Source organism: Ammospiza caudacuta, chromosome 11 (genome assembly GCF_027887145.1).
Source record: "Ammospiza caudacuta isolate bAmmCau1 chromosome 11, bAmmCau1.pri, whole genome shotgun sequence".
Lineage (NCBI taxonomy): Eukaryota > Metazoa > Chordata > Aves > Passeriformes > Passerellidae > Ammospiza > Ammospiza caudacuta.
This window is the reverse complement of record NC_080603.1, coordinates 24,229,678-24,249,327: the sequence shown is the minus strand read 5'-3', so window position 1 is coordinate 24,249,327 and position 19,650 is coordinate 24,229,678. Positions and strand designations below refer to the sequence as shown.

General features: G+C 47.6%; 1 protein-coding gene across 3 annotated transcripts in view; it reads right to left on the bottom strand.

Moving 5' to 3' along the window:
- MECOM (MDS1 and EVI1 complex locus) overlaps positions 1-19,650 on the bottom strand; it is a 325,210-nt gene that overhangs the window by 29,181 nt on the left and 276,379 nt on the right. The window contains exons 1-6 of one of the 3 annotated variants that reach the window (XM_058812634.1): positions 18,433-18,783; positions 16,710-16,844; positions 6,434-6,536; positions 4,464-4,680; positions 2,627-2,774; positions 1,434-1,590 (exon numbers count right to left, since the gene is read on the bottom strand). In XM_058812634.1, coding sequence (XP_058668617.1) covers positions 1,434-1,590; positions 2,627-2,774; positions 4,464-4,680; positions 6,434-6,482 — 571 coding nt within the window. In that variant the 5' untranslated portion in view covers positions 6,483-6,536; positions 16,710-16,844; positions 18,433-18,783. Of the gene's footprint in view, positions 1-1,433; positions 1,591-2,626; positions 2,775-4,463; positions 4,681-6,433; positions 6,537-16,709; positions 16,845-18,432; positions 18,784-19,650 lie in introns of those variants that run through there. The other 2 variants (XM_058812632.1, XM_058812633.1) reach the window with 2 other exon arrangements.

Genomic DNA, 19,650 nt, shown 5'->3' with positions numbered 1-19,650 from the left:
AATTACCTTAGTGTTGGTGAGTTTTCACTCAGGCTTGGGCGGCACACTCTAATGAGAGACAGTTGCCATAAACAGACTGGTAGGAGTAAATCATGGTGTGTGGCCTTCTGGTGGAAAGCAGATATCTGCTCTAGGTGACCCTACCTCACTCTCACAGCTCAGCAGAGCCCACCAAACAAGTGGTCCCCAAACCTTTTTGTTCTGCAATTACACGGCTCTTATCCGTAGGTTGCTCCATGGGGTTTCATCCCTCACACCACATGTGAAGAGATACCATTTGTCGTTTTGATTTACCAGGAAAAACAGCAACAAAAAAACATTTGAGAGATTATTTCATTCATGAGAGCTTCCACTTGGAGACTTCTACGTAGGACGTTGCAATAGGCCTACCTGAGGAGTCCCTACCTAACCAGAAGTTAGTTTCCTAATTAAGTGCAATCATTTAATCTGCAATCAGCTTTAAAAATTACTAGTGATATTTAACATTGGATCTATTATACATTTTCTCATTGAAGGAGTCCAAACCAAAAGTATTACTAATCCAATGGCAGGTTACAGATTTTGCACAAATGAGTTGTTTAATACTCCTCCTCTTGAGGAAATATATTAGTTTGTGGCCAATGCTCTTCACAGGTGTGGTGCAGATATTTCAGTAAATTATTGTTGAGAGCAGCAAAAGATTGAAAGGTTTAGCAGACAAGTACAAGAGATGGTCAAGGTACCTTTCAAGTCACAGCAGGTGCCTGAAAAGGCTGTGGTGGAGAGTAGCACTACCAACAATATTTTAAAATATTTTCTGCCTCTGCTTCCCCGGTAAAAAGGAGGGAAAGGAATCTGCACCCTTCCCAAGCAGGGTCTGGGTCAGCAGGAAATGCAACCTGTGAGGTGTTGAGGATCCCATTTAAGACAGCCAGGCTCACATCCAAGGCCAGCTTTATTGCTGGAGAAGCTGTCAGTGAAGGTCTAAAAGCTCAACCCAGTCCTTAAACTTGGGGCATGCTCGAGGAAGGTGGCAAGGTGAATCTCATTGCCTTTGAGATTGGTTTTCCAAATCCAGCAAACGTCATGGCATCTGCTGTGGAGACTCTGCAGCCCAAAATCTGCTCCTAAGGCAGGAGCAGAGCAAAGAGGCTGCAGCCACCAAGCCTGGCATGGCTAAATCCCACTCCTCACTTTGCATCTGCTCCTGGAAAAACATCCCCGGGACAACAGGTACATTCATACAGCACACAGTCCGTCTGGAAAGGAAAATCACATGAAAACAACTCCTTGCATTGGACCACAAATTTCCCAGAACTCATTCAGTAACTCCCAGCCCTTGTGGCAAGGGTGGGGAACTCAAAGGGAGCAGAACACAACCTGCTGCTCCCAGGCTGCGCTGCTTTAGGGCAATGAAACAACACTTAATCAAAGAGGTTTAGTTGGAGACTTACATATAAAAGGTTTGACACTGCTGTGGATGTGTTTATGCTGTTTGAGGCCTGAAGAAGTGGCAAAGGTTTTGCCACACTCTGGACAAGCGTGAGCACGGGCCCCCACGTGCTGGGAACGAATGTGCCTCTGAAGGTTGCTGGGGTCCGTGAAAACCTGCTAGGAAATGAGTACTGATTAACCGAGAAACTTGACTGTGCAAGGAGCCAGACATTACAAGAGCCCTTTAAAATTCAAACCTTGGAGTTATTTTTGGTAGTTTTCTAAGGTTAAAACCCTTGCTAATGGCCAGCAATGGGAGCTGTGCCTGCAGGAAGGGGCCTCAGTTTCCCAGGATCACCCAAGCATTGTGTGGGTCTGTGCACCCCTTTGCAGCAGAAGCACTTGGCTTTGCTGTTAGAAATTGCACATTTGAGGTCATGGATTTAATGGGAAATGAGTGAAAATGTGGCTGCTTGAAACCTCTAAGTGTTACTGCCATAGGAATACTTTATACTGATACCTGAGTGTGTGACAACAAGTAATCCTGCACACAACTCAGAGCTAGAAGCCAGGGCTTGGTTACATCTTATAAGTATCAGTTCAATATGAAATTCCCATTATTGCAGCAAATCTACCTAAAACAAATTAATTCCTCATGCAAAAGGGCCAAGCTTTGGAAATCTGATAAAAAGCAAATACAGAGTACCACATTCTATGCAGATAATCCCCATAGCAAGCCCAGTGCTGGGAAGTGATGGAGATGCTTTAGAGATGAGAGTTGTACTCAGTGCAGCTGGGGTGCATTGATATTGCTTTATTTTCTGTATTTTATATTGCAGCAGTGTGCTGAATTTCTGGTCCCAGCAGCTGGCACACAGCCTAGGGAATCCTCTGTCCTGTGTTTCCCTGGGGGTTCTTGCCCCTCATTGACCCTCTTACACCCCACCAAACTTTTCAAGGAGCCAAGCCCTGAGCTCAAGAATGCTCAGCGTCCTGCATCAGTGCCCATTTCGGACTCTACAGCCATTTCCAAATCAAAAGGGAAATAAAAAGAACCTATTTTCAGAGCAGAAGTGAAAACCCTTGGGAAACCCTCTGCAGCAGGGCAGAAGCCCTTTGCCTTCCTGCATCCCAGCCTGGGGCACCCCCATTTCCAGGCCCCCCTGCATCCAGCAGCACAAGAAGTGCCAGGCAGCCTAAAAATTCACTGTACCTTGGCACAGTTCTCACACTCGTAGTGCTTCCCGCTGTCGTGGGACATTTGGTGACGGATCAAGTTGGACTTCCAGTTGAAAGCCTTGGGGCACTGGTCACACTTGTACTCCCTCTCCTCACTGTGTGACAGCATGTGCTTCTCCAGGCTGTGGAAACAGCAGCAGGGCTCGGTGAGATGGGGGTTTATAGGAGGAGCACAGAGCAGAGCACACAGTTACAGCCAAAAGAAAGAAAATTAAAAAGCCCCAAAGGCCCAGTGCTGACAGAAATAAGTCCCGTGAGTTCCTGGCTCACCCCAGCCAGGAGGCAGAACCTCCCTCTCCCCACCAGAATAACACATCCTCTCATGTTTTGCCAGGCCACTTGCAAATGCTCCAGGAGATGCTGCTGCCACCGCTCCCCAAGGAGATTATTTCATACACCTCTCACTATTTCACTCTGGTAATTCTTCCCTGCAGCCTGAATTATTTCTGCCTTATGACTTTCCCTCTAAACACACCTTGGATGCCACCACCTGCTATAAATCCACTCCTTTGATGGGAGTCAATTTTTCTTACAGCAGGAATAGATGAGGAACAACTCCTCTGGAGTAGGACAGGATGAGTTTAAGAAGCCTCTAGATAAGGTACACCACAACTGAAGCTATTATTGATGATTATTATTAACTGTGTGCAATTGTGTCATTGTTTAGTCATTCATTTCTTGGTGGTTTATTCAGTCTATTATTAGGATATTCAGTGTCCACCTAAATTCTGTTGCACATCTTTAAATTAAATTTTGTCTCTGAATTTTTACCATTCATTTGTAGCAAATATGTATTTTTAAAAAGCTGTATTGCTTGCTCACATACAGAATCAAAACCCCTCACACCACTGCTTGAGGGAAGGTCACTACATAATGCAAGAGTGGATTCATAGAAAACCCACTGGAAAGTGGGAATTTTAGCCTGGGATGCCCAAACTGTTTTCACAGGAAGGTCCCACTGATCTCTGCTGAATCAGTGACCAAACCTGCTGGGGTTACAGCCTTGTTTGGGTTGTGTAGTCCAAACCTTGTCTGGGTTGTGCGGAAACCTCCATTCTCAGCCATGGGCAATGGAAATGATTTCGCTCTGCAGATGCTCTTACTTCTACCCCTCTTCTTCTTTTGTGGGGGAAAAAAATAATTCTGGCTTCTCTTTCTAATACTTTTATAACAACTGACTTTCCATCACATAAACAAATTTGCCATGAGACCCAGAGATTTTTGTGGCACTTTGCTGTGGCACCAGCTCCTGGACTCTGTGACCGGCCATCAGCACTGGGCACTCCTGGACCCAACACCCCCATCTTCCTGCCCAGCTATTTCTCCATCTAATTACTCACACCCTCAAGCACAGCTCATTTGGGCCCTTTGTTTTATGCAATCTGGATATAGCACACTTTGGCCCTTTTTTGCAGTGAACTGTCTGCGTGGTGAATGAGCCTTTCAATAATTCAGCAGTTCAGAGAACGGCTGCATTCACTCTCATTTTTCACTCTTTCTCACAGTACTGCCCATCTATTTATGACGACTCCTTCTTTGTTTTCTTCCTTTTCTCTTCAATATTTAATATTTTAAGCTAAATTTACATTTCCTCAGTGATCCCCATATGTTAGATATCATCCTCTCACTCGCAGGGAGAAAAGAACTTAAACCTCACAGGCCAGAGTCCTGCCTCACCCAGGCAATTCTTCTGGCTTGATCTGCCTCCATCAAATTAATCCCTCAGACTGAAAATCAGACACATGGAACACACACTACACAATGAACAAGAACCTGCCCCATTCAATCACGTTTTCAGCACCTTCTCCTACCTCTGCAAGTCTGGGAAGACCTGGTCACACTCTTTGCACTCCTGGATCTCATGCACGTCCTGAAGGTCGCTCTCGCTCTCGAGCTTCTTCTGGAAGTCCTCCTCCACCATGGAGAAGGCGGAGTGAGGGGTGCTGCAGGGGAACTTCTGGTGGTCCAGCAGCTCAGCCTTGGACTCGAAGAGCTGGTCACAGTCCTCGCAGCGGTACTGGCGCTCCTCTGCAACACACAGGGACAGGGTGGGGACAGGGACACCACCTCAGCTTGCACCCGCCCTTAACCACCACCCCACCACAGGATGGATGATGGTGTGGTTAATGGGTTGCTGCTCAATAAAATAAAGAGGAGAACCTCAAAAGAAAGAAGGATTCCTAAGAATGCTTTATAATGTTAAAACTGGGTGACACCCAACAGGAATCCCTAACCCTGGCTTAGGGCAAAAGTTTAAATACCAAGGACAAGTGTTTAAATATCATCCTAAATGGAATTATACATGGATATCCAGCAGAGGCTGCCAGTCTCTGCATTTCTCAATGAAAGGGACTGACTCAAACACAAACACCAGCATCTAAAATAGCCAAAAGGGTGTTTAGAGTTTTTTTGAGCCTCATCATTTTCATCACAGTCCTTCTGCACCACCCAGCCCTGTTCAAAGTAAGTCACAGATGCATGAAGTTAAATTCTTTGCTTTAAATTCCAAAAAATTAGTCATAATTTCTTGCTGGAAAGTGCAGAATATCAGCAAAGTGTTACTTTGGAGTGAGTACTGCATTCCCTTAACTAGTAATTCCTGCAAAAGAATAGATTAGCTGAAGAAAATCCCTCCCAAAACAAACTTGGAGAAGAGCATCCCACAATGGCTTTTTTTTTTTCTGCTGTATTTTCTAGCGTTGGTCCATGCAAGGAGCCAGACACCCCGGTTTGGTTCCAGATATAAATGCCCTGAGGCTCTGAGTCAGAAAGGCACTGGCTGGGATCCCCAGTGAACGCTCTTGGTTGCTACTCGACAGTTGAGCTGATCCAGAGAAAGTGTCATGGGGCTCTGCTCTTGGCTGTCCACGAGCAGCACTTTGGCTCAGTCTGCTTCTAAATTAGCCCTGTGGGACATGATCCTGCACGTGACTGCAGAGATCTCCTCTGTGTCATCTGTACAATAGCTGCTTGACCATGGGGACTAGGCAGGGAGTGCTGGACAGGGGGACACCTTCAGCAGTAACTAAACAAAGTTAACACGGGAGGAAAAACCCAAACACAAAACCAAATGGGAATGAATGTATAATCCCCATGAATGGATAACTCCCATTTTTTTCTTAAGAGAACAAGAATGTACAAGCAGTTACAAGAAAGTGGAGACCTTGATAATTCCTGCCATGTGCATTGTCCCCGAATTCCTGAAAATTTGTAAAATGTCTCTCTGGGCATAAACTGCAACATGCTGGGCATTAAGAAGATATCCCACACCCAGATCCCACTGTGGCTGATAACCCACTGGTAGCACAGCTAAAGGAGATTTTGGAGATTGGGGACAAATCTGAGCAACAACTCAGGATTTTCAGACAAAGAATCTGTGTGTGGGATGAGTAAAGGACAAGTGTAAGGAGTAAGAATGGCTGAGAGGTCCTCACAAGTGACAGCAACACTGACAACCTCAGATTTCCTCTTTTCAAGGTCACAGTTGTTTGGCTAAATGACAAAAAATAATCTATAACCAGGGCCCATACATGTCCTGCAGGAGCAGCACAGTCTTCAGATAAGGACAGGGACTGTTGCCCTTCTTTTGAAATCCACAAAAAAATCAAGTTTCAATCAGGAACAAAAGGGCAGAAGATGGACAAATGCAACCACAGTCCAGCTCTCCTCTCTGGCTGCAGTGAAGCCATCCCAGATTTCAACAGAAAAAAAAAATCTTCCTAAATTCAGGGTTAATTTCAGTGATATTTTCTGGTAGATTAAACAGTAAGAAGAGGCTCACCGTGGATGTCCGGAGCCATTGTTTCATGTGAATAATCTTCACTCTTCATGAACAGTAAGAGCTCCTCTCCTGGCTCAATATCTGCTACCACTCTGTAGAATATCTGGGGGGAAAAAAATAGAAAGAAAAAGCAAGGTAAGCACCACAACAGGCAAAGAAGCACCAATCCCTGCTCGTGAGTGTGGCAGATCTCGTGGCCAGAGCCTGCCCATTCATGATGACCATGGCAAGTGTGCTCCTTCCAGTCCCAAAGCCGTTGTATTTTGGGCTCTGTGAGGATAAAAAGGACTGCTTTCAACAGCCTTTACTGCAAAATGAGCTGTGTGACGACTGCAGACATCACCAGCAACTTGTCTGCTGAATTATACCAAACCAAAGTACAGAGCAGCCATAAAACACATCCCTGAGTGATCCTGGTAAGGGAAGGAACTCCTGTTGCACTGTAAAAGTACTAAAGTAACTTTAATGCTTTTTCTCAGTTATCTCAGACATCTTTTCCAACCTTGATGTTTCTATAATTCTAAAGCAGACATGAGGAGATGCTGCTGGTTAAGCCACAGCCATCCAGCCCTCCATTCCAACCATCTACACAGTCCAAAAAGTTGTGAGGAGAGAAGCTTGTAAGCATCTGGCTATTCCTTAGCTTCAAATGGAAACCAGGGGAAAAATCAGTCCTGGATGAAGAAACACCATGAGCAGCCAAAAGCCAAAGCTGCTGGTGGTGGCCCTGGCTGGTGACACCGTGTCCCCTCACGCAGGTGATGCTGGGCTGTGGGAAGGAGCCCTTTGGGGTGCAGGAGGCTGTGGGGAAGGACAAAGGGACACCGTCCCTTGGGTCCATATCAGAGGAAGCACAAGCCAGCAGCACCAGGCTCTGCCGAAAGGAAATTCCCAAAATCCATCTGGCTGCTCTCTGTCTCAGCAGGAAATGTGAAGAGCACTAAAAAGCTCCATGAAGCAGCTCAAATAAATATTAGTAACTTCCTCGGGCCTTGTTAAACAAAACCACATGACAGCTATGTTTCCTAAAGGCTAAAAAATTATTCCTTTGCTTTTTCTCAGTATTTTTAAAAGGTCTGCTCCGAAACTTTTAACTCTCATTGCAGTGCATGGGGAGAGAGGCAGCAAATCACCTCCAGGGATCAAAGTCACACAGGTGAGTTTGCCACAGGTAGGGACAGGTGTCTGGAGGTCTGTGGGTACCTCCCCTGCCAGGTCACACAGGATTGTCACCCAGGGTGATGCTGTCCCTGCCCAGGCACACCGGAGCATCATCGGCAGCCAGCACATACCCGTGTCCTCCAGGAGGTGGCCGTACAGCCTAATCCTTTCTGCCTGCACGAGCCGTGCCCACTAAACGGGATAAACACTTAAAAATATCGAATTCGGATGCATTTCCTCAGATTTGGGGTTTTTTTTCCCTGCAGTTTGTCCCAAAAGCCGCTCCGGACAACAGTGCAGGGAGTGGCAGTGGAGGCTGCTCATCCCACAGCCCGGGGCTCACCCCTCACCAGGCGACAGAAGTGCTGGCAAAACACATCAGGCACGAGGTAGCAGTGCCACAACCCCCTGCTTGTGGCCAATTTTCCCCATAAAAACCATGAAAAGGAGTTTATGGACTGTGATCCACCCTCCCTTCTCATCCACACCACCCTCCCTCATCAAACCACCAGCCTGCGCTGCTTGGGCTTCCCATTTGTATCTCTGGTTGAGGGGATTTCAAACTCCAAAGGGTGTTTTGGAGGCCCAGAGAGCCTGGCAGTGTCCTGTGAGCATCCCTTCATGCAGCCAGGCAGGTATCTGGTACCACAACCCCCTGAGCATCCAATGCTGCTGTCGGTGATAAAGGATACAGAGCTTCGGCACACTGGGGCTCCACTGAGGCAACACAACTCATCCCATCAAAGGCCAAAACACATTTAAATGTAGCCAGCTTTTACCTCCGGCAAATAAACCCAGTGACAATGCCACATCCAGTGAATATCTGCTGCAAGCAATGCTTGGTTTTCCATTTGTTACTATGAACGTGTTGAAAAGTGGATTTTTAATTCCAGAAGTGTAATGGCCTCTGCATATCTGAAAGGAAAGCTGCAGTCTGATCTGTGGAAGATAGGCCCAGTTGCTGGCTGGTCTGGGGTGAAAATGATGTGTGGAATAACATGTGCTCATTGACTGAAGAGATTTCTGGAGACCTCCATTGGCAGGACACAGAAGGAGCAGCACACAGCCAGGACACAGCAGGACTCCCACCATCCCAGAGGGACTGTGCCAAAGCCTCTGCTCTGCCCAGGACTTGCTTCTTCTCCCAGGTTCTGTTTCCCAGTCAGGTAAACACCGCTGTTCTTCCTGGGCTGGTTTTGTACCCCCACCAAGGAGCGAACAAAAACCACAGCGGAGCTTTCTCCGGTATTTTCCCCGTCCCACCAAAGGTGTCTGCACAGACCTTTTCACCTCTCCCCACAGAGGGAGGACACGTGGACTGGGGCATAAAGAGGGTCTTGTTCACAGGCTCTGGATGAAGAAACACCACGAAAGCTGGGGAGCATTGCTGTTCTTGGGGCAGCCCAGGCGATGCAGCATCTTCCCTGCAGCTGTGGGACACAGCCCCAAGCAGCAGCAGGCTCTGCAGACAGCTGTCTTGTCTACACTGGTGTTTAAAAACCCCAAAATGACCCAGCTACCTAACAGGAGCTGCCTGGCCAGCCTCTCTGTCCCTCAGCAGAGAAATAAGATGAGTGTTTCAAAAAACTCAATTTTAGGTTGAGTAATGTTTCTTTGTTTTGCGTCTCAGACCTGACATTCTCCAAAACAAAGGCTGAGTGACAGATTTGCAGCTCTGGCATTTTCATATCATTAGAGTACTAACTTTAATTATTATTAAAAATAATTTTTAAAATTTCTGTATATACAGAAAAAATTCACCTGCACTAAACCCTTTTTACATAAATCTACATTGCAGTGTGAATCTAAAATAAAACATTTTGAAGTTTAAACCAAAATGGCCATGCAGGTAAATTTATTCTGATTTTAAAGGCTGTCCTTATTGCTTCACATTAATAGCTTTTTTTTTTTTCCTCACTCTTCCGACCTAAAAACTCCTGGAATTGCCCTGTCTGGGAAAAAGTGAGAAGCCAACTGTTGAAATGAACCACATTGCCTGAATTTCGAGGCAGCAGCAGATGACCAAGGGCAGGCAGAGAAGGGGGAAATCCTGCAGCCCCCAGATGGGGAACCTCACAAAATCCCCCCAGCTCCACAGGTACCCCTTGGGCTGCCTGGGTCTTGCAAGAACAGCACCTCTACCAAGGGCAGTATTTTTGTACTAGGAAATGCCATCATAAAATAAGTGGATTTTTCAATTGCAAAGCTTGAAGATTTCTGGCACACAGCCCTGACTCTACTGTAATTAATGAAAGGTTTCAATTTTCTGGCTATCATTTCTCCAGCTGACTGATGCTGCTGCATTAACCAATTTTTTTGGGTTAACCTGCACTGGGGTCTGCTTGAGAACAAGTATAGGAAGAGCTTCTGCACAGGAGAGGAACAACCAGAGGAGGGGAGAAAAAAAATAAAAAAAGCAAAGTCCAGATGCTCATTTCACATGCCCTAGGATCAACGGTGTGTGACTACAGTTTATGTAGGAAGAGCAAAATCGGATTCAAGTCTGGAAACACTTTCAAAGTTCAGGGGGTCTGAGGTGGGGAGAGGCTGGGGGAGGCCTGGCTCATCAGTGCTCTGTGCCTGCCCACACCCACGCTGCAGGTCAGAGATCTGTGCTACCGAGCAGAAATAAAAGCTCCCAAACTGCAAAGCCATAAAGGGAAAGGGGAGGGGGAAAAAAGAAAAAAAAAAAAAAAAAAGGAACACACACAATTCACTTTTAAATGGATGAATAAGGCCTCATTGTTATGAATCCCAGTTTACTTTTCCTGGTCAGGCACTTGAAATTTTATTTATGCTTAATAGACTGCATTTGGCATGTGTAAAGATGACAGAAGCGTGAATTATGAACGACCTTCGACCTATTCAGGAAGTTGTAATAATTGAAATAATAGCGCAGCGCGCTCCCCGCGAGCTCGGCTGGGGCCGCGCTCAGCCACGGAGCCCCTGTGCTCTGAAGCACCCCAGCCATCCCCTGCCCCTGCCAGCCCTGCCTGGACCCCCTCTGCTCCCACCAGCATCCCCCAGAACCACGAGGGGTTCATTGAAGGCAAGGTTTTGGGGGGAAAAGCAGCAAATCAGTCACTGGGTGTGAGAGAAGGCAGGAAGTGCCATGCACGCGTTTGTGGTGCCCCAAAGAGGAGCTGTGCTCTGGTGCATCCAAATAAACCCTTTACTCCTGCCTACACCTTTGGGGAACATTGCACATGGTTCAGAGCTGCCTGGGAAATTCAGATTTTAGGGCAGGCTAGAGATGCTGCTCCAAGTGGATGCAGTTTTGTCCTTTATGTGCTGAACTCACAGCTCCCACCACAGGGGAGGCACCCAGGGATCCTGTCCTGCACACAGGAGGACCCAGCTTGGCATGGTGGGATGGAACAGAAGACCCCAAAAGTGGATTGCTCCCTGGTGAGCCCCACCAGCACTCACTGACCACAGTCCACGGGTTCAGCCACCCCAAGCAAGGCAGCCCCATCTCCCAGCTCCTTTGGGGAATGTGCCCCAAGAGGCAGAGTGAATACTGCCAACTGGCATCCACCTCCACAGGGCTTCAGAGCAAGAGGGGAATTTGCTTGAAAAGTAAAACAAATTAAATGTCCAAAACTACTAATGAGCATCACTTCCAAGGAGCTCCATCAAAATCAGGAATTACACCCACCAGATAAATGAGAAGGGTGAACAGACACACAGCTTCACAACAAGCTGTAATTAGGAGTTTGAAGGGAAAAAACAAGAAAGAAAAAGGTCCAAACAGAACAGCTTCAATTTTAGCTCCCATGATGAACAACTCGTGCAGCTGGAGAGCTGTGTGATGAAACCCGAGCCAGGTTCTTTTTGCAAAACTCAGGCAAATGATAAATTGAAAGAAACTGGAGTTTTTTCAAGGGCCAAGGTAGAGGAGTCCTGCCTGAGAGCTGTACTGGACCCAAAGAAAACTTGAGCAAAAACCCAGAGGCAAAAGTCAGCAAGTCTCTGCATGCAAGGGGCTGTGGGGGCACAAGTGGAAGCCCAGTGGGGAGAAAGGACCATGCCAGACCCTCTCCTTCCCCCTGCAGACAGGGCAGGGGAGCACCACAGTGCCTCAGCACCAGGGCTGTGAATCCTTTCCTTCTTCATTTCCAAAATGCCCCAAAATCTCTGTGTAGGAAGGACTGGAGGAAGGATGCTCCAGAAATCCCCATTCTTCCACCTTCCTGCTCCCCAAAGCAAGAAGGGAACTGCAGGATACCTCTCTGCAGGGCACCCTTTTTGGCATCTTGGGGGGCTGCAGGCCACCTCCCTCCCCAGTACCACTCAGGTCTTCTTCCACTGTCACTGAATTTTAGCTTCTGTGAAAGCCTTGGCTCCTCCAAGCTGCTCTGGTCCTGCAGAACCTATTCCTTAGGGATCACTATCCACTGACACCAGATCCCAACTTCTGTCACCCAGCTGTTCTCCTCAGCTGATCTAACCAATCTGTTGCCCTCTAACACCCATGAACCTGCATTATGAACCACACCAATATCAAGCAAGGTGCAGTCTTGTCCTGGCTCTGTGGTTGCCCGTAATTCTCTACATTTTAACGAGCAGATGAGTAGGATTTGATAGCCCTCATCACAGAAAAATCCCTTATCACTTTTATGAAACATGAATCAGCAAGAAAAACCTCATCACTTTGCAGATATGGCAACAAGAAGTTTCTAGGTTTGGTTTATAAACAGTTTACTTTAGGTCACATCAGGACAGTCCAATGCTGAGGGCAGTAACACCACCAGTACATCAAATTCCAGATAACACAGGCAGTCATAAAGCCCAGGCAGGAATTTCACCCACAGCCTCAGCTCTAACTGCAGCAAGTGGAAAATCACCACTGAGCAGCTCTTCATCCCACCAGCTCCAAGCTAAAACATCCCTGCTCCACTGGAGACAGATTTTTAGTGGGAGTTGGATTAAGCTTTATTTGCTTAATAACCAGCAACTCACAGGAAGAATGATGGCAGAACAGAGCCCTGTGTGAGCTCAGTGTGTGCGTGCCCTCCTGACCCACAACAGCCAAAACCTTAATTTCACTCTTTGACAACAAAGCCTCAGAACTATTCCTTAAATACACAACTTTTGCAGGTGGCTGTGCAGGAGCCCCTGCCCGCCACGGACAGGGGGCCGCGGCCGTAAAACCTGAAACATGAAGCTGTGCCTGCAGATTAAAAAAGTTTGTAAAACGTGTAAGGTGGGATCAGAGCTGCTGGAACCTACAGCAGTAGGTTCACTCCTGTAAGTTTATATTACTGACATCGGGCACGTTGTTAAGAGTGTGATACTACTGGTTTTGCTCCCTTTGCAGTGGCACGTACTTGAGTATAAGGCAAGGAAACAAAACACGCACACAGAAACCCACTAAAAACCTATTGCGGCACGCACAGCAATCTGAAACCTCAGTAAAGTGATCTTGAGTCACTCTGAGTTTTCTGTGGATAAACCAAGGGGACTCTTCAGGAGCTGCTTTGTTGGGGGAAAAGGGATCTGGAAGTCCAGGTCGGTTTCACGGCACTATGTATCTGCATCACTGTCAGAACTCTGCAAGCAATAAGCAAGATAAAAACAATATTCTGGGGTTTTAACTTCAACAGCTACCAACATTCTTTCTAAAAATAAAAAAGTAAAAAAAAAAATTTGTAGTTTGAAGGTGACCGTGATCTCAGCCTGGAATGTGTGACAGACACTGCCATGGCACTGCTTGATTTGCAACTGCACTTCCATTAACATATATCTTTAAAAATAATGCTTTTGCTGGGCTGGCAGCACTGCCAGAAAGCCTAACAGAGCCAATCATTCTGAAGTCATTAAAAAGTTGAACTAATAGATATTTAACGATAAAAGAGAGGAGTCGTCCAAGTTAGCAGAAACTGCTCTAGAATCCTAAACTGCCTCTGAGCTGAAAAAGCACATTCCAGGGCAAGAACAGTGACAATGCTCTCTGCAGCTCTGCACACACTTTGGGGAAAAGAAAAAAACTGAGTGCCCAGTTTGTGGAATTTCATTATTGATGTACACCTAAAATTACATATGTTCAGGTTAGATTGGGTGTGACAGGAGATAATAGTAAGACAGCAAAAAGAAATCCTAGATCGACCTCATTCGAGATTTAAAAAAAAATAAGTACAAAAATGCAGCTTTTAAGCCCTACTCCAGCTGCAATCAAATGAAACATGAGTTGCATCCAGCGTGCATGTTTTGACTGCATCCCACCATTATCGAGCTGTTCATCTCAGCAAATCTCATTTATACAGTCATAAGAAAGAGCCCAGGCCTTTTGTAAAGTTGATCCTAAGTGATGAAACCTAACCCCAGCCGTGAGTCAGGGGGTGGGGTGGTATGTCTCTGAAAAAACCCTAAGAGAGAAAATGACAAAAAAATGTTTTTCTTTCCCTCTTTTTGTTAAATACAGCAGGTAGAACACAGCAGAGAGACCAGATTACACACCGCCCTGAGTTCATCTCAATCCTGCCTCGAGCAGTCTGGGAGCCATACCTATCAGTCAAGCTTGAATTTAGTAACATAAACTTGTGGGCAGCATGAGGCCGGGAGCACTGGAAGGATCTTTCACCTTCTCAGGTACAGCCCAATGTTTGCTTGTGAATTTTACAGATGAGTTGAAGCAATTAGAGGTGAACAATTACTGCTGATCGAGTGTCAGTGGCTCGGGAGAGAGCGCGGACTGGGGGATGCTCCCTGTGCAACCAGGGCTGCTTGGTGTCCCTGGGGGAGGCAGGAAGAACTGGGGTGCCCCCCTTGCCTGCACCCAGCCCTGGCTGTGGCTGCAGCTGAGCTGGGGGCTCCTGTACCAGCTGGGCTGCATCGTCTCTGCCCTCCAGCCCTAGCCACAGCCACTGACACACATACCCATCTTCACCTTATTTTTATTTCCCCTTTTTATTCCCTTCTTTTTCTTTTTTTCCCCCCCTTTTTTTTTTCCAGGAGCTACCAAGGCTGAGTGACCCCAGGCAGCCCCACACAGTCTATGTGCACACTCAGCTCTGACTTGCATTTGTCACTCCTTGCACACGCACACATTTCCCAGTTTGCCTTCCCATTATATTTTATATTACCTCTGGTGAGCTTGTGCCAGAAGAAAGCAGAAGGAGGAGCTGTTAGAAAGAGTTTCTTGCTTTAAGATTCGAGAGCACATTTTTAGCATTAACTTTTTAGGCTCTGGTCATAAAACGTTGGAGTACGCGGACGATTTTGTGGGTAAGTGTGCAGCATTTCCAGAGGGCCAAATGAACAACAATCTCCTGCTGACAGCACCCAGATCACAACAAGCTACTTGAAAGACAACCAAATCTTAATTTGCAAATCTCAGCAACAAAACGCTATAAAAATATGGAATTATGAACAGCACGATACTGTGCAAAATAAATAACAAGTCTCCAGTGAATGAAGGGAATTATTGGCAGCAGTACAGCCACCATTACCAAATGTCAGAAATGTAAACACTAAAAAAAAGAGAAAGTTAAAAGCGCCATAACTTTGCTTCCAAAAACGTCAAAGCGCGGGAGTGCGCTCAGAGGGAGATGCTGATGGCTCAGCCTCGCCTGCACTTTCTGCTGCAGATCCCCAGCACCGACCCAAAGACAGTGAGTTGCTTGACCAATGCATGTGATTTCTTCTCATCTTTCCTACCTACACCAGCTCCTGCTCAATGTAAAATACTTGAATTCACTGTTTCAATTAATCTACATAGTTTCCTTTTCCTATCACTGTTCCATAAACGCTCTGCACGGACAGAATTTATCGTTTTTCAGCACAAAGCGTATTTCAGCTTGGAAAACGTAACTTGCTTTTACTAATAACCTTTATGGTTTCTTTAGTTAAACCAGCTGCTGCATAGAAAAGAAAAGAAATTATCTCTCGCTCCGCTGGCTCGTTCCATGCTACATGGGCTCAGGGCTGAACTGTAAAAGTTGGAAATGAAAAAGATCTTCTCTCATAGTTTCTGAGAAAGTTATTTAACCCAGTTTTAATCAGCTATCTCACATGAGTGAAATACGTAGCACTGGGCTGGAAATAGCAGGCTCCCTCACATTCATTTCCTATACATATGGAATTTGATTAGAAAGAATGATTTCTAATTGAAGCTTTGTGTCTGGTTGTGATTCTTCTTTCAATACTGTCAAGGCAATTAAATCAGCTAAAGATAATCTTTAACATTCACCTGATGCAGTTAATTAAGTGGTGAAAAATGAAACACTGATTAAATGAATCGAATTCTATGTTGCAGGTAGCGAAGTTTAAATTGGAAACAAGAATTCACAATCATCTGTTGCTTTGCTGTTTTAGGTATTTTACTTTAAAGAAGAAAAGCTTCCTCAGCCTAACTTTGCCCATTAAAGTATTTCATAATGGCCTGTGTTATCCGCAGACAAAAGCAAACCCTGATTTAGGAAACACCTAATAACTCATCAGCATAATTGAAAACAAAATGCTTTACTGCATTCTTCCTCTGCCTATCCCAGCCTTTTTTCCAACACACAAGGATAAATAATGTTTCAGCCCAACAAAGAGTGGATTTAAGTGCAATAAATGAAAAGAAAAAGAAAACCACCGACGACCCTGATTCAGCACATAAGTACTACGAGTTCCAGCAAAGTGTATGGGAAGGCACAATAATATCCATGCATGTGTGCATTCAAATCCAAAGCCCCACACATGCAAGTATACTGGTAACACTATCACTTTTGTGTCTTCCCCTCTTTCCATTAAATTCATGCTACAGCATCCAACCAACTCCACGATTTAACACAGCAATCCAAGTGGACTGCAACAGGAGCCAGAAAATGCTCCCAATTCAAAATCAGCACATAATGCCTTCGTATCCCTTAGAAAGCAGCCCTGGATTTTATCAGACGTAAGACCAAAAAAACTCCTTCATGAATTGAACAACAATACATAAAACTGAAAATTCGTATTTTCTACCGCCCCTAATCAAAATTATTCCATTCTGCATTTCCATCTGTACCTTATCATTTGCCATAACAGCAAACAGGCCAAAAGCTGTTGTGAAATGCTGTTATTTTTTTTTCCATTGACACGTGAAAGTTCCTTTAAAAAGTAAGTCCAGAAAGTGAACACCACGTACCTGATCACTTATTTGACATGCAACAAGGTTGTGCTGATTGTAGCATCCAGCAAACTTGATATATTTGAGCCAGTTTCCTACATCTGGTTGACTGGCATCTATGCAGAACTTCACATTGCAAAATTCATCCAAGATCTAAAAAGAAGAATATGAAAGAGTAAATCCTTCTGTTGCTGGCTGAGTATTCTAATCAAAAGACAAATCACAGGCTTCCAGATAAACAAGCAACAAATAATAATAATAATAATAATAATAATAATAATAATAATAATAATAATAATAATAATGGTGTGTTTATTCAGAAATATGTTTCCCTGCTGAGATTTTTTTTGGGAACTGTCAGAATACATACATAATAATAAAAAGACAACAAATGTTCTGAAAAACGTCTTGACAATTATTTACAAGTAATCGAAATGCTGTCTAATTATTGCAATGAAACACTATGTTAATTTGAGGCACCTGATTTTCTATGCATTCATCAATAACTGTGCCTGAAATTATTATTTTAATTAAATAAGACTCTGACAAGAATATAACAAAAATTATTAAAATAGATGGTGTTGGCTTCATTTAAGGTTTCTGTTTCTGTTTTAGGATTTACTTTGATTGCAGCACTCATTTAGAATTTTTATATTTGTTGCTCTGAACCAAACTTTATCTGGTAGGCAGACTTATTTATCTTGTTTTACCATTACACTTCCCAAACAGTCCTGTGCAACACTTAAATCCCTCCCCTTAATCGAAGCAAATAACAGAATCCTTATGTCAAAATAAAGAGAATAAATGAAAAACAATGTAAATACTCATGCAAACCATGGCAGTATTCAATACACACGAATAAATGGTTCCAATTATGCAGACAATAAACAAATATAATGAGACGGCTCGTGGACAAGCTAAAGACGATGCTCTATTCTAATATTATGACAAATTACTAATCATTACGGCGGACTGAATATCATTATTTGCAAGCTTCACCATCGGCCTATCGCAAACTTCCCACAGCTTCCCGGGGAGCTCACTGCTAAACTGTAACAACTTCTCCTCGCCCCCGGCAGCAGCCGCCCCATTTTCACAGCAAAATCAAGGAAACAACCCGAAACGGCCCAAACGAAAGCGGAGGGCTCGGGAGGCTGCGCCCCGCCGGGGAGCGCCCGGAGCCGCGGCCGGAGCCGCCGCTGCCGCTGCCGGGAGCCCTCGGATGTCCCAGCCCGGCCCCTCGGTGTCCCGGGCCGAGCCCCGCGCTGTCCCCGCGGGACCGGCCCCGCTCAGCCCCGCTCAGCCCCGGGGTCGCGATCGGGCCGCGCCGCGCATGGGGGCGCGGAGGGTGCGCGCAGCCCGCGGGGCACCGAGCATCGCCCCGCCGAGCCGGGCTCTGCCCTCTCCTCCGAAAGAGAAGGTGGGAAACCGAGCCCCCAGTCCCGCAGAGCCCCGCAGAGCCCCGCAGAGCCGCGCAGAGCCCCGCAGAGCCCCGCGGCCGCGCCGGGCGAGCTCGGTCCCCACGGGCGCGCACGCTGCCCCGCCGCCCGCACCGCCGGCTGCTCTCGGGAACGGGACGTGTAATTTTCCCGTTCGGAGAAAGCCCCAAGGAGGGAAGGAGGGCTCAGCCCGCACTCCCCGGGGTCTGGGCTCTGCCCCGGGCCGGCGGCGCGGCGGCACCGACGGGGCAAAGCGGCCGCGTCCCGCGGGGCCGTGGCAGCGCCGCGCTCGCCGCTCTTACCTTGTGTCGCCGGGAGCCCGCGGGGGCAGGGAGGGGCAGAGGGACAAATATCCTTCAGGCGGCTGGAAGCAACATCTCGGCGTTAAAGGCGTGCGGAGGCCGCGGCCGTCGGGGTCCGGGGAGCGGCGGGGCGCTGCACCATGTGCGGGGGGCGGCGGGGCCCGGGCGGGGGCTGCCGGCCCCGGAGGGCTCAGCGGCGGCGGGGCTCGGCGGGTTCCTGCCGCCTCGCCATCACCGTCCCCTTTCGGCCCCTCCTGGTCTTATCGGCTGGCTTTGGGGCGGCGTGTGCGAAAAAAGTTATCGGGGAAGGGGGAGGAAGGGGAAAAAAAAAAGGAAAAACAAAAAAAACACCTAAAACCCACACAAGCCTCTTCAGGGAAAGGAAGGGGGAAAAGCGGAAAAAAAAAAAAAAAAGGGAAAAAGAAAAACAACAACAACAAACCCCACAGCGCACCGCTCAACAAAACAAACTTCTTTCACTTCTCCGCCGGGGATGGGAGAAAAGTGAGTGCGCGTGGGAGGGCGGACGGACGGACGGACGGGCGGGCGGCTCTCCCCCTCCCCACGCCCGCAGCCTGCCCGCGGCGCTGCTTCCCCGCCGCACCCCCGGGCAGCGCCCGGCCCGGCGCGGCCCTCTCCGCCCCCCCTCCCCGCCCACCCCGTCGGGCCGTGCCCTCCCGCCGCTCCCCTTTCGGGCACTGTCTCTTTAAAGCGGGGCAGCCCCGGCCGCTCCGGCCGCCTTTCCCCCCCCACCACCAACACTCCCCGGCCCCCCCGTCCGGGGCGGCGGCGGCGGCGGCGCTCCCGGCGCGCTTAAAGCGACAGCGGCCCCGCGGCCGGGGGTCACCGCCAGGTCGCGGAGCAGCGGCCCCGCGGCGGGGGCTCACCGGCAGCCCGCGGGGGCGGCCCCCGCCGCGCCCCCCCGCCCGCATCCCCCGCCCGGTGCGCGGCGCCTCGGGCCTCGCCGCTCGCCGCTATTTATTGGCCGCCGCTCGCTGCTCGCCCCGGTGCCCGCAGCCCGGAGCGGCCGCCCCGCTGCGGGGGCTGCAGCGAGCGGGAGCCGCGCTCGCCCCGACGGCTGCTCCCGGCGCGTTACCCGAATTGTCCCCGTCATCGCGTCACTCTGGTTATTAATAACGATATTTAATGAAATGCAACTTCTTCTTCTTTTTTTTTTTGTTTTTTTGCCTCCCCCCGGCCAATTTCCGCGACGACCCC